We start from the raw sequence: 18463 nt of genomic DNA on the forward strand, positions 1-18463 counted from the left end.
GCAGTGATTGCCTTCTCAAAGTCAACAGAAGATAAAAGTTTTGTTTTGGATAAAAGACAAAGGCAAAAGAAACTAGATCTGACAACTGAATTTATTTGTCTGTCCATTTTTAAATCTGTGTCCAGATCAAACCCTACATTTTTTACGCTAGTTGTAATTGAGCCTGACAGGGGTGTAGCTTTTAAGAATTGAACCACTTCCTGATTTCTAGGGCCAAACACAATGTCAGTTTTGTCGTCATTTAATTTCAAAAAGTTTGCAGCCATCCAGGCTTTAATGTCCTGTAAACAGGCCAGTAAGTTGTCAATAATGTTCATGTTTGATTGTCGCACAGGAGTGTCTTCCGCTTAACAGTGGAATGATACATTGTATTTAGCATGTTTTGACAACAAGCGTCTTGTTAAACTTCAGTAAATGAGCGCCGGTGGGTGCATGCACGTCAAACAGGCGGAGTGCAGTAGAATAGGAGCACAATAATTCTGACTTAAATGCACATTTTGCTAAAATGTTAAATTAAGTGTAGGTTTAAAATTCTACATGTTACACAACACAAGTAATCATATTTATGAGAGCTGTAACAGTTAAGGCACTATTGTTGGAATAGGCCATTTATGTAATATATTTACTATGTTCAGATGAGTGAATGTTTGTGTTCTTCATACCTTGTTCAAGTTAACATTTTGTGCTTTTGTTTTTTATATATCATTTATAATTTAGTCAATCTAATTTCTGCTTTAAAGTTGATTTTAGGTTTAGATTGTAATGTTTGTATTTTAACCCCTTTTTTCCTTATGTGCAGCATAGCCTACATACATTCACTATGTTTTCATAGGCTTTATATTGGATGACAGCATTGGCCAGGATGTGGAATAACATTGTTTAAAATAATAGATTAAAATTAATTACATTTTTGTCATGTATAATAATTTTTAGTTTTATTTTATTCGATTAATCGAAAAAATAATCGGCAGATTAATCATTCATGTTTCTAATATCTTGCTTCAATCTTTCCTGAACAGGTGTCAAGGAATACCATGTGCAATTCTTTGGGAGTGTCCCTGAGAGGGCCTGGATCCATGAGAAAAGAATTGTGGTGTACCAGGGTGAGAGCCAATTTGATGAGTTGCAAGCAGAAACACTCCGGAAGACAACCAACCCAACCGAGAAACAAAAGGTATCCCATAACTCTACATTTGGTGACCTCCTTTCTGTGGTAATTTCTGAGTGCTCATGCTGTGGTTTGTATATTTTATAGTTGCTGAAGCCTCAGTCACAGAAGGAGCGTGCCCAGTGGAAAGTGGGCGTGGGTCACGCGGAAGCTGCACTGCAAATGACACGAGAAGAACGCAATGAGAACTACACCTTCATCTACATCGACAAGGAACCAGCTGCTGCTGCTGCTGCTGCTGCTGCTGCTGCTGCTGTTGCTGCTACTGTTGCTGTTGCTACTACTGTTGCTGAACCTGTGACCCCACCTAGGGCAACTGGTAAAAACCGGCCTGAACGAAAGCAGAGACGCTCTAAAGGTAGTGCTGGAACCAAAGAGGAGCCTGTGCCTCGTCGGCAGCAGCCGCGGAGACAGTGCAGCATCAATAGTAGTGGGGAACCATCATCTCCCAATCAGGGAGAGGATGAAATGGAACAAGAGCAACCCCGTAGCCCCCCAAAACCAGATCCCCACCCGCAGGAACCCTCCCCACCTCCAGTCAGGACACCTTGGAGGACCGCTGCAGCCCGCAAGCTCCTCCCACTCTCCATTACCATGAAGAAACTCAATGTGGAAATCATAAAGTGCGACTGGCAACTCCCAAAACAAAAGGTGGACTTGCCTAAGAAGACCGAGAGTGAGGAGAGGCCCAGCGATCAGGTTCAGTCGCCTGAGGTAAGAATGGAAAAAATGCTCGTGAACATGAGAGAGTCTGGTACAGTAAATAATATCATGGCACCATCGAGCACAGGCATGTCAGCTTCATAAAGAAAGGTGTAAATCAAAGAAATGTTGAAACGTAATTTCAAAAAGACGTTTTTAAATGGCTACAGTTTCTTGATTATGAATAGTAGTTACCCCAAGTTACTACAGCTATGCAATAAAGTAAAAATAGGACATGTCTATATTTCATTAGTGTGTATGAAATATGTTTATGTATATAAACTGTTCCAAATTATTATGCAAGTGACATATCAGTAGGATTTGAGTACAATAAACATTCAGATTTTAGTTTTTCAAAGAAAGTGTTTGTTTTATTTCTCCATATCTTTTTAGATAACTGGTATCAATCTCAGACCGGTTTGTTAAATAGTTTGCCAGGTCTGCTTAGGTAAATGGAAACCTGACTTGGAGAGGTTGTTCCATGTAAATTGGGGAGGAAGAAAGATCTTTCTGAAGATGAAAAGTATGAAATGGTGCAATGTTATGCAAAAGGCATGAAAACAACTAATTGTGTGAAAACTGAATGGAGATTATCAAACTATCATAAGATTTGTAATTTACAGCACAAGAGAACTCGGTCAGAAAAAGGCTTAAGGAAAGTTTCTGTCAAAAAAAGAAAAATATTGTATTAAAGGATAGCAATTAAAAAAAGCCTCTGTTGAGCTGTAAAACAAACAAACGCTTTCTTTCAAAAACTAAAATCTGAATGTTTATTGTACTGAAATCTACTGATATGTCACTTGCATAATAATTTGGAACTCTAAACACTTGTGTATATGTATGTATGTGTGTGTATATACAGTTGTGGTCAGAATTATTGGCCCCCGTAGAAGAATTGAAAGTGGGTGGAAAATCACATTATGAAATAAATGTTTTTCTCCAAAACATGTTGAACACAATTTTTGGCACCCCTAGAATTTTTTTAAGAGTAAAATATCTCTGAAGTATATTCCCATTCATTTTTACAACTTTTTTTTAAAGCACAACAGGGTGACTAGGAACAGGAAATTGTCCAGCTGTGACTTCTTGTTTTTACAGGAATATAAATATGAGGAAACACAAAGGCCAAATTCCCTCAATCATTCATCACAATGAGTAAAACCAAAGAATATAGTTCTGGGGCCGTATTCACAAAACCTCTTAAAGCTAAAAGTAGCTCCTAATTGGCTGATTTATGAGAAACTGGGCGTGTCAGTCCTAAATTTTTGCTATAAGAGTATTTCACAAAGTATTTTAGTGCTAAAACAAGCTCCTAAATCTGTGAAAAGTCAAGAGGACTCCTAAGTCACTAAGACCAAATCACAAACAATCCTAATGGCTGTTGCAGACTTTTTTCCCCCCTTCTCTCTTCCACTATGCTTCCTGTCTACTCCACTGTCCTATCATAATACAAAGTAAAAAAAATGCCATATACAATATTGATTTTATAAATAAATCAAATCTGATTTCATGTGGCAGTTGTTCACACATTATTTGGCGCATATGTTTGGCGTGCTGTCCGGGGGATAGAGGGCTTCGAGCTCGGAATTTAGCCCAAGCCCAGAGTACTCCCCCATATCCCTGGCTTGGCCGAGAGTGAGGAGTCAGGGTGGCGGAGGGGTACTGTTGAGGTACTAGGTGAGGTGGCTGTGTATACTGGATGCCTCCTCTCAAGCTGATTAGATGGTACTTCTCCCGAACTTTGTTTACAAAACATAATTTGTCGCTTGAATGCCGCAATCTCGAAGGCTGACAATTAGCTGAACATACTTGTTTAGTCAGTGACACTTAGCCTACTTTTTAAAATCTTTATTTGAATGTGGCAATCATGTGGCAATCTGATATTTTGTTCTACAATATTTCTGATTAAATCACTGACAGAGACTCCTCTCCTATCAGCCAATCAATGTGGTCATAGTAAGTGTGAAGACATCATCCATAGCAACCAAATCAACCCCTTTACTCTTAGCTTAAGACTTTTCTCTATTCCTTAGTAAAAGTTGGTCTCAGCAGCTTTGTGAATAAGTTTTAAGAGAAAACTCGTAACTAAGAACTTATACTGCTATTTAGGAGAACTCTTAGTGCCAAGATGAAATGTTTTGTGATGTGCAGCGAAATATTGTTGTGCTTAAATAGAAAGTGGCTGTAAGAAAATGGCTAAAGCATTGAAAATCCCCATTTTCGTCATCAGAGCAATAATTAAGAAATTCCAATCTAAAGATGTTACAAATCTGCCTGGAAGAGGACGTGTGTCTATATCGTCCTAATGAACGGTGCGGAGGAGAGTTTGAGGGGACAAAGACTCTCCAAGGATCACAGATTAAGAATTGCAGAGATTAGTTGAGTCTTGGGGTCAAGCACCTACATCCCCACATTGTTTGGGAGGGTTTCAAGAAAAATCCTCCTCGCTCACCCAGAAACAAACTCCAGCATCCGACACGACTGGACCTTCAAAAGGGTCAGATGAAACTAAAGGGTTTGATGCAAACAGGAATAAAAAGAACTCCATGTCCACGGTTAAATACACCTATGGTTAAAATGGTCTTAAGGTACATGCAAAGCTATTAAAGCCTACTATTTACTTAATAACCAATGCTGCAGCTAGCTAACCCAAAATTAGGCCTCTGCACTTACCCTACTTGCATGCTGCTTAAGAAGAAATTGCACCTTTTTTGCCGAGCAGTTGGTGGTAGTTTTTTTTTTTTTTAATGTTTCTTAATCTATTCCACAAAGGGCTCCAGTGATAAGGCAGAACCAGAGACGTGTTCCAGTGAAGAGGAGCGAGCTGCATCTCCCTCAGGCTGGAGTGACCAGGAGAGTGCTGAGCATGCTTCAGCAGAGCAATCCACAGGTATATATGAGCACAAACACAGTGTTACACAAACTCCCTTTGACAGAGATGTTCAGATGTCCTTTGCGGTATAAGTCTATGAACACATCCTCTGTGTGTGTGATACCAGAGAGAAAGCAGCAGCGCCGGTCTGTGCGAAGCCGTTCTGAGTCGGAGAAGAGTGTGGAACCAGTGCCAAAAAAGAAAGTGAAGAAAGAACAGGTAGAGCACATACATTTGTACTATACAATTATTTAAGTGATGAATCCAACAAACCCATGTGTTTGTAGTCACCACCTACATACTTTCACTAAAGGAATTATCCAAAGATGGCGATGCCAACGTGTTATTTATATACTAATATATTTATAATTATCTATTAGATATATGTGGAGAACGTTATTTGCACAGCACAATTCTTCACATTGCATCTGGTAAACAGCACTCACTTGTTAAAGAAATAAATGGGCTCATTTTCCAACTCCCCTAGAGTTAAACAGTTGAGTTTTACCGTTTTCGAATCCATTCAGCCGATCTCCAGGTCTGGCGGTAGCACTTTTAGCATAGCTTAACATAGATCATTGAATCTGATTAGACCGTTAGGATCTCACTCAAAAAATTAACAAAGAGTTTCAATATTTTTCCTATTTAAAACTTGACTCTTCTGTAGTTTCGATTTTCTAGGCCGATATGGCTAGGAACTAATACTCTCATTTCTGCATAATAAACAAGGAACTTTGCTGCCGTACCATGGGTGCAGCAGGCGCAATGATATTATGCAGCATCTGAAAATAGGCTAAATTGGACCCCGAACAGACAGAATGCGTTTTTGCAGTGAGAGGCGCCTTTTTTTTAATAGATTTCTGTTGGCAGAGAGCGTTATGCGCGTCTAACCTCGCGCGTTTTAACTGCCTGCTGCACCTCGAGTTTTTGAAAGAGCGCTCTGAGCGCATGAAGTTGAAAAAAAATCAACTCTGAGCAGAAAAGCACCCAACGTCATCGTGTTTTTCCCCATTGAGGCGGTTCTTCCGTTGTGGTGACGGTTATCTTGATTGGACTGACAGCACAGCTGATTCGGGGGTTGCTAAGAAACAATAAAAAACGCAGCGCACTGCTATTTTCTAAATTGAAAAACGTCAACAAAAAAAGGCAGTGTGTTGCGCCTTGCATTTTCAAATCTGAAAAACGCGCTCCGTCTTATCGGGGCCTTCTGTCAACATAACCAACGTGACAACCTGCTTGCACAGGGAGCGTGCTGTGGACTATTTTCAGGCGCTGCGTAATATCGTTGCGCCTGCTGCACCCATGGTATGGCAGCAAAGCTCCATGATTATTATGCCGGAATGAGAGTATAGTTCCTAGTAGGGCTGGGCGATATATCGCATGACATTGTTAGGCGCATCTCGTCAGTAAAGCCGGTTCCTTGATTAGTAGTAAATCGCCATCACCTGCTTTCAGATAGAGCGGCATTTACTACACAGAGCCGTAGTTCACTGACAAGCTGAGCCATATCGCCTCATTTATCGCAGGCGATACGTCCGTGATAATTAAGGCGATATGGCTCAGCTTGTCAGTGAACTACGGCTCTGTGTAGTAAATGCCGCTCTATCTGAAAGCAGGTGATGGCGATTTACTACTAATCAAGGAACCGGCTTTACTGACGAGATGCGCCTAACAATGTCATGCGATATATCGCCCAGCCCTAGTTCCTAGCCATATCGGCCTAGAAAATCGCCACTTTTCATTTTTCGTCTGTCTTAGTTTCTTAGTCTTAGGTTTTAAATAGGATATCAAATATCAAAACTCTTTGGTCATTTTTTTTGAGCGAGATGCTAACGGTCTAATCAGATTCAATGATCTATGCTAAGCTATGCTAAAAGTGCTACCGCCAGACCCGGAGATCGGCTGAATGGATTCAAAAACGGTAACTCAACTGTTTAACTCTAAGGAGTTGGAAAATGAGCCTATTTTCAAAAAAAGTGAACGCAATCTGTAATTGGTTAAACTGTTTATGTTGAAAAGATGCACAATTAAATTAGTGTGTTTGGTTTGTTTGTTTAGACAGAACCTAAAAAAAAGCATTTACTCCTTGTCCGATTGGCATTTTTAACACCAAACCAAAAGATACCGAACCTAAAGGCAAAGGGATACTTTCTCAACCTGATTGGTTGGCTTTTATGACGTATTGCCTATTTTGAGATGGAACTTCCCAAACACCCAAAACAATGTTGTGTCGGGGGGATAAATGCGCTAGTTGTGTATGCGTAGCCTGCATATGATGGTATTTTGACCAGCTGAGAACTTGTGAAGAGCTTATAAAATGTGTAAAGGAGTCAAAACAGTGGCAGGAATCCCTTCATCACACACCCAAAACGATCAACTGCGAGGAGACGCGGTTCTGATGCCTGTATTGAACTGTGATGGGCAAACTCGCGATTATGACGAGAAAAAAAACAGTGCGTGAGCGTCATCTTCCTGTTTTTGTTTTCAATTACATGTCTTTGGTCCATGGTGCTTTCATATATCATTCGAACTGCACCAGAGTTCGCTTGGAAGCGGATAGACCCATCTTTTCAGCGGTCTCGGTCCATTTCTTTGGTGCACACCAGGGTTCGGACGGCAGCGTTCACACACGTACAAATGAACCGCACTAACCGAGCAATCGCACCAGGGTTCGTTGTAATTGAACCAAACATGCCAAGAATGAACACACCTTTAAATGCATACAGAGCAGTGATATACCTGCACCGATAGCACCTATTCATAATATCAGCAGAAAAGAGACATAATGGTATATATACTGTGTATATACTATTTACATGTCAAGTAGAAGGGGAACATCTTATAACAAACATGCCTTATGTTTTTTGTTCTGCAGGCTGAAACAGCACCTCAGATGGATTTCAAAACGGGATCGCAAAAAGGTGCTTGACACTACAAGATGAATTTTACATTAAAGTTTTTCTAAATAGTTTTCTTTGATGTTATGTTTTAAATGAGTCTATAAATTCATTTATAGATCAATATCCCCCTACTAACACTACTTCAATCTTGTAGGTGCCAGTGAGATCTCAGACTCATGTAAACCACTGAAGAAACGCAGCAGAGCATCTACGGATGTGGAGATGGCCAGCTCACTGTACAGAGATACTTCTGATTCTGACTCCAGAGGCCTCAATGACCCACAGGTCAGACTAGACCAGCAGGATCTGTTCATTGACATCTGAGTGATACAGCCCTTCTTCGGTTACACAATTGTTATGAGAAATGTGTTCATTTGAATGTCTGGCATGTTTTGTAGCCAAATGACGTGGCTATAAAGTTAAATTTTTCCATACATTTGCATCCCTTGTAGACTGGATTTGGGAAGCGCTCGGACAGTCCTGCTACAGTAGATGCTGACGGATCGGATGCACAGTCCGTGGACTCCAGCCTGTCCCGTCAGGGAGGAAGTTCCTCAAAAAAGGACACAGTCTGCCATGTGAGCACTATAAACACTATTTATGTAACATTATATATAATGACAATATACTGTTCAAAAGTTTGGGAGGCGGTACGTTTTTTCTTATGCTCACAAAGGCTACATTTATTTGATCAAAAATACAGTAGAATCAATAATATTGTGAAATATTGCAATTTAATAGAACTGTTTTCAATTTTACTATATTTTAAAATGTGATTTTATTCCTGTAGTGTCAAAGCTGAATTCTCAGCATCATTACTCCAGTCTTCAGTCACATGATCCTTCAGAAATCATTCTAATATGATGATTTGCTGCTCAAGAAACATTTCTTATCGATGTTGAAAACAGTTGTGCTGCCTAATATTTTTAAAATATGAATTGTGATGCATTTATTCATGATTCTTTGAGTAGAAACTTCAAAAGAACAGCAATCATTTTAAATGTCTTTACTGTCACTGTTCATCGTTTTAATGCATCCTTGCTGAATAAAAGTATTAATTTCTTTAAAAAGAAACTGTCTAACCCCAAACGTTTAAACAGTAGTGTATTATATGACTCTGCTGCAATACATTACACTTTATTTGACTCACTGTATCGCATCTAAAATGTCTTTATGTAATAATTTAATTGAAAGATGATTTCATGCTGTTGTTTATCGGTACTAAAAAGTTATCACTAGGTTTTGCAACAGAGCTATTATGTAGTTTTGTGTTATTAGTGGTTGCACCAGATCAGCATCCTATGGAAGCTTGTTTCCACCATGGAGTAAAAAATAAAGTAATTGTGACTTTTTCACAATTAGGATTTTTCTTCTCACAATTTTTTTTGCAAAAGTTTACATCTCACAATTCTGAGGAAAAAAGTCATAATTGTAAGATATAACAAATTTAAGATATATATTTTTTTCTTGCAATTCTGACTTTATATATATCACAGTTCCAAGTTTTATATCTAAACTCAGAATTGTGAGAAACAAACTCAGAATTGGGCATTTAAATCTAGCAATTGCTAGAAAAAAATCATAATTGTCAAATTGAACAATTGCGAAATAGTCTTTTTCATTTTATTTTATTTAAACAAGCTTTCATAGCATCCACAGAAATGAAAAATAGTTGTTCAGATTTTGTATGATTCTTTCAGGTTTAATAAGAATCTGTTGTTGTGTTTTTACAATCTCATAGGTGTGTGAATCATTCGGGGATTCTTTGGTGAGCTGTGAGGGAGACTGTAACAGGCTGTTTCATCCAGAGTGTATCGGATCTAACAGTGGAACAGAGGGTGAACTACTGTGTCCAGAGTGTAAGACAGGTGAGCAATACATCTGATTTGTGATCAGATTTTCAAAAGCTGTAACCAGTTAATCAACCCACCAATAACGTTGAAAAAAATGAGCTTGTAAAAAACATCTCTATTCAAAAAGATCATTATTTTAGGGGCTTTTGCACCTTTTCAAAGTTCCTAGAACTATTGGTGGAAGTACCCGCTGCTGCTGTTGTTGTTCGCACTGCAGGAACTGGGAACAATTTTAGTTCTAGGAACGGCTTTTGGGGGGACTAAATTAACTCCTACTTCAGAGTAGGGTCTGACTCAGCACAAAAGGAGTAACTGACCCAGCCTGTGACGTAAGTGTACGCTGATTGGCCGAATGCACACAAAACTTTAAAAAGCTGTGTACACACACACATTATAGCCTATATATTTACTCCAAAAACTAACTCTAAGAACATGGAAAACAGTGATTGATGGACCTCTCAACCTTTACGCTAAGAAGAAAATCTAACACAACTTTGAGGGGACCAAGCAAAAAATTATTATGTATTTCTGCTCAGCTTGCGACATTGGACATCAACCACACGGCAAACGCCAATACTATTTCATATCTACTTTCTTTGTATAACAGACAGTTCTATTTAATAATGTATTAGACAGGACTGTTAGACAGTCTCAGACGTCACGGCCACGGACCATTGGCTGAATGTCTGATGCATATAGGACACTTTCTGGAAACACATCTGATTGGTTGAATTCTACAGGATGTCCGCGAGACGTGTGTGTTGCGTTCTTTAACGGTCCGCCTGGAAACAAATGCTGTTGCGCCAAACTCCCTCATGGAAGAACAACGCCGACGTGTTTATAACTGTGACAATGAGCGCTAACCAAGATCGACTAAATGCTGGATTTTCACAAGTATGTGAAGTTTGCGGCTCCATTTTTGCTGTAAACTTGCACATCGTTCTTGAATTAATAATTACTAGATCCACACCATTATTGCAGGGACATCAACTTTACATTTTCGCGCCCCTAAACATGACGCCGAACAAATCGAACTGTGATTGGTTGCGTTACATGTCCGTCAAATGCCCTCTTGGGTGGTCCTTGACCAATGAAAGCTGCGAAAGAGTCCAGTCCTGGCTACGCGAGACTAGACAGATGGTAAACTAATGAAGACCGGTAATGTGAGCGCTGTGTGCTCAGGCTCTGCCGTTCTCTGTGCCGTCAAAATTAAAGTCACAACAATAAGCATGTCTTAACGTCACTCAAGTTCCTACGGGCAGTGCGAATGCAACCAGGAAAATGGCCCTAGGGGAACTTTTTGCTCTTTTAGGGAACCACCCTGGTGGCTAGTTCCTAGAACTACCTGGTGCGAAAGCCCCGTTTGTCATGCATTTTTATTTTTGCTAAGAATTAGTTTTTTTGTAGAACATTGAAAAAAGTGTTTTTGAATCATTTGTGGAGACCAGGGGCCCGTTTCAATAAGACTGTTCAACCAACTCTGAGTTTAAACTTGAACTCTGAGTAGACTGACTCTGAGTTAAGCACATGCACCCCAACTATGAAAAGCCACGATCAATGGAGCTCCGAAATTATGATTCACCATGGCAACAGCACCCAACATAAAGATGTTTGCATACTTCCGGGTCAATCTATAAGTTGAATTCTTAATTAGTTTAATTAAGTTTAATTTTCATGGTATACAAAAGGCAAAAAAAGATTGTGGCAGCAGCTAAAAATAAAAACATAATTCAATCAGGTAAATCTTTAAGCATAAAAGGTTCAGGTTTAATGACTTTACAAACATTTGACATATTAAATAAATATCATTCAGTGTCCAATGTGCAGCAGCTTTTCCCACATAGACCCTTTTTACAGACTTTGACAAACTAAATTGTCATCAATATCGTAAATCCTGCAACATTTTTGTATTTTTTGTATTTTTTTAAAAATGTATGTACATTTATAACACTAATACTTTGTATTATATTACTTTTGCATCAAATTACAAAAAACAAGTTACCGCTGCTGTGAGGGTGTTTCTAATACAGCGTCTATGGGAGTGATGGTGAAAGTAATATCTTTCTCTCTTTTCACTTCCGTTATCAATATCACTCTATTTTGTCCCCTTTTTTTGAAAGTTGTGAAATCACTATTGTGGAGTTTTTCTTTAGCTATTTGAGCAAATGGGGACCAAAAAATATATATTTAATGTATTGTCTCATTCACCGCTATAAAAGTTAACCCAACTATGACGAATTCCACTCTGAGAAACCCAGAAATGTGAAAAGGGTCTATGTTCTCTGATCCCACCTGTTACATTTATTAATTAGGGTAATGACATTAACATTTTACTAAGTTGACCGTAAAAACTGTAAAGAAATGTATTTAACAGCTGTGGTGGTGGTTATGGCATATCTCATACTACCATCTGGCAGCATCCTTCCATCCCATACAGTAATCCATTTTCAGAAAGTGTTATGATGGGAATATGAGTGTCATCAATGTGTCCAAATCCTAAAGGAAATTCTAATTATTAGGTTACTTCTAGAGGTTTATCAAGTGAACGTCAGGATCCTGTATAAAAGGACATGCCATTGTTGACAGTGTCCTCATGATGAAATATGAGCAATGAATGAATGAACCTGCACTGCAAAGAATGCTTTTCTCACTTTGTATTTTTGTCAAGTGGCAGATAATTGAACTTGTTTTAAGTAAACTTCACTTACTTTAGATTTAATTTATAATTGTATTGATATTTGTACTTGAAACATGACAAAATACTACAAAAAAAAGCATTTGTCTAATTTGAATGAATGAATAAAGTATTTAAACACTGCTGGTGCTTTAAAAATGGGGAGGAGACCGAAAGACACTCTGGGTTTCCCAAAGAAAACCTGCTCCTGGCCAGGTTAGGTTCATAGAGTAAGTTACCCTGGTAATTGACCCAGGCTTGACTTACCCTGGTTTCTCAGGCTTGACATGCCTCCCATTCTGAAACAGAAAACCCAGAGTTTCCCTCATTTCAGGGTTAACATACTCAGAGTTTTCACTTAACCTCCTTTCTGAAACGGGCCCCAGTTCAGTCTAATCTGTTTGTCGCCGTCACTTTCTCCAGGTTCCCACCCTTGTTTCTCCTGCAAGGTCTTGGAGGGTGATGTGAAGCGGTGTTCGGTGAACGGTTGTGGCCGATATTACCACGATACCTGTGCTCGCAAGTACACTGGCATCACCACCGATACTAGAGGCCTCCGCTGCCCTCAGCACAGCTGTGCCACATGCTGTCTCGACAGAGACTTTCACAAAGCTGGCAAAGGTACACCACAGATATATTGAACTCAATAAGTGTTTTTCTGAAACATAGAGGCACATCAGCCAACCCTCAGTTTTTCTTTAATATTTTTCATTTAGGCCGTATGATGCGATGTATCCGCTGTCCGGTGGCGTATCACACAGGAGACGGCTGTGTGGCGGCTGGTAGTGTGTTGATAACACCCCACATCATCATATGTAGCAACCACTCCAGTTCCAGGAAGAATGGACATTTTTCATCACCTGTAAATGTAGGCTGGTGTTTCATCTGCGCTCGAGGTACGTTTGGCCTGACATTCTTCAGTCCTTGCGTAATAGCTAATGGCATAATTACCGCGTTTTAAAGACCGTTTAAATAAGTTCGTCAAAATATATGTGCACTTAGTGAACGCAACACTTTTTAACAGTCTTAACACCACATTAGTATTTTAATGTTCTCTGGTGTCATCCTTTGCAATGTTCAATGTTCCTTCTCTTTAAGAGTAGGACACTTTTTTAATGTGACCTCTGACCTTCTCTCTTGTCATCTAATCCTTAACTGTTAGATGTACTGTGTTCGTGATCCATCAGATCATGTTTGTTTCCTACTAATTAGTAACATTTTAATCGTCTGTGATTCTTCTGGGGAAGGACTGAATTCAAAATGCAATATCTAATTTAGAACTTTTCAAATTAAAATATAATCATAAATAATTTAAGACATTCCAGTGAGCAATTAATGAACACATTATAAAAAATAAAAAAAAAGTATTTTTGTTGTAAATGGTAAAATTGTAAAAAAAAAAAAAAAAAAACAGAGAATCTCCTGCTTTTAGAAGTTATGTCTTATCTTTAGCTTATGGCTATCATATTTGTATGGATTTTATAGAGATTATTGCCTTCATATACAGTACCGGTCAAAAGTTTGGAAACATTTCTATTTTGAATGTTTTTAAAAGAAGTCTCTTATGCCCTTCAAGCCTGCAATTTATTTGATCACAATTACAGGGGGGAAAAAAGTAATATTGTGAAATTATTACAATTTAAAATAAATAAATTGGTAATATTGAGTGATACCAAATATGGTCACAATATTGTGCATCTAGAAGTTAATGTCAATGAGTGCGTTCCAAGACCTAAACCCCTAAAATTATAAAGAAATCTCATGCATAAATGGGTATTTTTAATGCACTGATTTTTTTTTTAAATAACGTTTTATAAACGCACTCAGCATTTCTTAGAATGTACACATTAGTGAATATCATTGATTGCATATTCAAAATTGGAAATTATCAGACACCTTCCCACTTTTGTAGAAAAGATCTTTAACACTCTAATTTCTCCTGGAACTAATTGGTAATGATAAACTGAATTTGTCTGTGTTGGCATGGGAGCAGCTGAATGTCACTTTGATCATTTATGACCAATATTTGTTATTATACAACCTGCGTCATTAAAAGAGTTAAACCTGTCATTTACTCGCCCTCACGTTGTTCCAAACAAGCATCACTTTATTTCTGAAAGGCAAAAAGAAGAATGTTTTAGCAATTGAGGACTGAGGTTTTCAAGGTCCAATAAGGGTCAATAGTACCATAAATGTATCATGAAAGTAGTCTCTATATGCCATGCTCATACAGCAACAGAATATGTTTGTTAGTTCTGTATTTGAGCCTTAAAGGGATAGTTCACCCAAAAATTAAAATTCTGTCATTTACTCACCCTCAAGTTGTTCCAATCCTGTATGAATTTCTTTATTCACAACAAGGAAGACATTTGGAAGAATGTTTGTAACTAAGCAAGCAGATCTCGCCAGCCATTGACTACCATAGTATTTTTCCCCCCACTATGGTAGCCAATGGCTGGCGAGATCTGCTTGGTTACAAACATTCTTACAATACATATTTGAATTATGTCTTCCTTTGTGTTCAGCAGAATAAAGAAATGTATACAAGTTTGGAACAGCTTGAGGGTGAGTAAATGATGACAGAATTTAAATTTTTGGGTGAACTAACCCTTTAATACGTTACGTTCCCTCACAGTTCAGTTATTTTTGGGAGTGACAACTGCATCCTAGTGATCTCTCACCTGTAAATTTCAGGATTCACAACTACGCTTACTGTTGTAGTCAGTTAAACAGAAGAAGTCAGATTTTACTTATCACATGACAAGTAAGTAGAGATGACTGACAGAATTATGTTGGAGGATTTGGTGATCAACAGATCCTGAGCATCATTAACAAATATCTTATCTTGTAGTCTAAAATGTGCGGTCAGTACCACCGCTCCCTATACACAGAGTTTATCATGATTTTGAAAGTAAAAAGCAAGTTCACATTCAAAAACAATTGACTAACCCGCATATTGATAGCGGCTCCCTGATGTCTGCAAATGATAGGCCTGTAAATGGAGAGTACGCGTGATGTTATAACTGACAGTGTGAACGTAGCCTATGACTCTGCACTACATTGAACATTCCAAGTCTGCTGAAGCCATATGTGTGTCAAACAGACTAAACTTTAACTGAAAGATAGGTTTGGAGCAATATGAGGGTGAATAAATACTGTAACTCAATTTACATATTTGAATTAACTGTTCATTTAACATTTGGCTACCATTTAAAAGCAGAAAAAAAGTTTTTCCAGAACATATTTTATCCTAAAGCTCCCATGCTAACACTGCAGTATTCCTCTTAAGACTCTCTCCTTTTTTTGTGTTCTCTTTTCAGGACTACTTATTTAATCACGTGTCATTTTTTTCCTGATGTGTGTTTTCTGGAATCATGGGTAGTTTCATTACTCATGACTTTTCCTGTTTGTCTCGTGTAGGGCTTTTAGTGCACGACCATACTGACACCATATTAAGTTCATATACCTTTAAGTCGCACTACCTTCTGACTGAGTCAAATCGTGCTGAGTTGATGAAATTACCTATGATTCCTTCTTCTTCGTCAGCTACCAAAAAGAATATTGGGAAAGGTAAAATCATGTTTTCTTGGTTTATGTAGTTTGCCATCTGTATGCTTTCACAGCTGTCTTATTGCTACTTTTTATTTATTTGTTTATTTTTGGGGTCATTTTATTGCTCGTAATTTGACACCATCACGCTGCTTCTAACGCACAGTGGGCTTAAAATAACACGCAGCAACAACTCTTAAATAATCACAGAGTTCTTTAATCAGATAGCAGCCTTTTAAATTATTTTGGATTAACAATTTCTGGGATATAGTGTAGAGAAATTAAATAGAAGTCGCCGTAATACTCAAATTTTTGTGTACCTATAAATGTCTCTAACAGATTCCTGGGAATTTAACTAGGTTATGTCATGTAATTCATGTTATTCTGAGTCCGTAACACTTTGGCTTAGCATTAATTGCTTGGCTTGTTTTGCTTGAGCACAATTATACCCTACCTCCCTCTGAACATAAAAATATATTTTGGATGGCAATTTAAATTTTAAGGGTCCCAGGAGTAAAAATCCCATTCATTTTGTCCATAGAGAAATTGATTTTTAAAGATAACTTCTACATCTTGAACTCCAGTTAGTAGCGCTGATAGACGCTTCTGTTAAAGCTAGTCAGTGAGACTTCAGTTTGACTTAGTAAAAAAACAACTTTTTTTTATTTATTACATTGCAAATTGCTTAACTGTTTATAGGCACTTGATAGCTTAAAATTAAAATGAAGTCATTTACTCACCCTGGTGTTGTTTTGCATTATGCCGTTCTTTCTTTTATTTTAAATTGTCCTGCTCGTGCTTGTCCGTTTAATGGCAGTGAATAGCGACCAGCATCAAGCTTTTTAAAACATGCAAAAGTATCACAAAAATGGGTAATGCAACACATGATGTATATCCCATGTGTTCTGGTGGTGTAAGATAGGGTTTGCTAAAAAAAAAAACGAAATGTAATGTATTACTTAACCAAAATCTTGACATTGGCCAATGGCCAAAGGTTGTCTGTGCACAGCGTGTGTTCGTAATCCATTAGCCCCACAGTTAACTTCGAAAATCACGCAAGATATGAGAACTAGTTTAAAAAAATGTGACGTAAAATACAATGCCTAGAAATCCCCAAAAAGTACCTGTGTACTTTCTTCACGGAGTTGAATTTCTTCAGACTGGAACTCTGTTTATCTGATGACAGTTGACAGATGTGAACATGATTATTGTTTTGTGGCGACGAACACAACAGGGTTTCCCGGGTTTCGGCATGCTGTGAAAAGAGTCCCCGTCTTGGGGGCAGTCGTGGCCCAATGGTTAGAGAGTTGGACTTGTAACCCGAAGGTTGCAGGTTCGAGTCTCAGGTTCGGCAGGAATTGTCGGTGGGGGAGTGAATAACCAGCGCTCTCCTCCACCCTCAATACCACGACTGAGGTGAGATCCTTGAGCAAGGCACCGAACCCCCAACTGCTCCCTGGGCGCCGCAGCAATATGGCTGCCCGCTGCTCATGGTGTGTGTTCACTTGGATGGGTTAAATGCAGAGCACAAATTCCAAGTATGGGTCACCATACTTAGCCACACGTCACTTCACTCACTTTCACTTTAACAGATAAGAAAAAAGTAAATGGATTGTATTTCATGTTACAATTTTCTTATTTTTGATTTCTCACAACTTCTCAAAGCTTTTTCTGTTTCATGAATGCGCGTCGCATAGCCAGACGGCCAAGGTCAGGATTTTCGTTAAATACATTAAATTTTTTTTTTTTTTTTTTTTTTTTTTTTTTTGTTGTATACCACCAGAACACATGGGATATAAGATGCGTCACGATGGGACCATTCTGTTATACTTATATCTCTTTTTAAAAGCTTGATGCTGGTCACTATTCACTGCCATTATGTGTATGAGTGCGAGCGGGACAATTTTTATTTATTTTTTAATTCTCCTTTTGTGGTTTGAAAAAGAAAGAAGAGCATACTGTATTAGAACAACACCAGGGTGAGTAAATGATGACTTAATTTTCATTTTAGGGTTAATTAGCCCTTTAAATATGTGTATATTTGTATATAGCTTTTGTACATTTAATTAGTTCAATTATATTGTATCTTTTAAAAAAATACTTTACCTACATAATAGGGTGAATTAGCCCTTTAAATATGTGTATATCTGAATATTTTTAATATAGTTTTTGTACATTTAATTAGTTAAATTATATTGTACCTTTTTAAAAAAATATTTTACCTACATAATTTGCGACGATTCATGGCACAAGTTGTTCATTCCCTCATAAATAATATACAATATCAATTTGTTGTTTTAACGAATATGATGTTGGTTTGGTTCAGTTATAGAACTCCATATAAGATTTTTTTTTTAAATCCCTCTGGAGAAAATGAATCGGAAATACACTGCCGGAATCAAAGCAGTGGGAAAAGTGGGCACCCACTGATGAGCTCTTTCTTTGGCTGTCCATCAGCCCTATTTTTCTTGTCAGTCAAACCAGACACCATCCAAAATACATGCTCTATGTCTGCTAGTGTACTGCAGGTGATGTTAATGCGGACAATCAGTCAGTGTGCATCACTGCATGTTTCCCATAGTTCCCCCCTCTGATCATTCACTATTGGCTGCTTATTTAATCACCTGGCACAAAAAAGCACATTAACAATGGTGAAAGGTGTTAGTCATCAAACCCTGTCTTTTGAGCATGTCAAATTGAACTTCAAATTGGCATTTAGAATCTAAATGTATACGTTGAAGCATT

The 18463-nt window shown here is 38.1% G+C and overlaps 1 protein-coding gene across 3 annotated transcripts in view; it reads left to right on the forward strand.

Moving 5' to 3' along the window:
• The window catches only part of nsd3 (nuclear receptor binding SET domain protein 3), a 37370-nt gene that overhangs the window by 6166 nt on the left and 12741 nt on the right, over positions 1-18463 (forward strand). For 2 of the 3 annotated variants that reach the window (XM_079804809.1, XM_079804810.1), the window contains 11 exons: positions 1020-1174; positions 1256-1882; positions 4643-4760; positions 4870-4961; positions 7618-7663; positions 7797-7927; positions 8095-8220; positions 9384-9510; positions 12593-12790; positions 12886-13065; positions 15716-15739. In XM_079804809.1, the coding sequence (XP_079660935.1) occupies positions 1020-1174; positions 1256-1882; positions 4643-4760; positions 4870-4961; positions 7618-7663; positions 7797-7927; positions 8095-8220; positions 9384-9510; positions 12593-12790; positions 12886-13065; positions 15716-15739 (1824 nt within the window). Of the gene's footprint in view, positions 1-1019; positions 1175-1255; positions 1883-4642; positions 4761-4869; positions 4962-7617; positions 7664-7796; positions 7928-8094; positions 8221-9383; positions 9511-12592; positions 12791-12885; positions 13066-15589; positions 15740-18463 lie in introns of all 3 variants that reach the window. The other variant, XM_079804808.1, reaches the window with a different exon arrangement.

The sequence above is a fragment of the Gobio gobio genome, assembly GCF_949357685.1.
Source record: "Gobio gobio genome assembly, chromosome: 22".
Lineage (NCBI taxonomy): Eukaryota > Metazoa > Chordata > Actinopteri > Cypriniformes > Gobionidae > Gobio > Gobio gobio.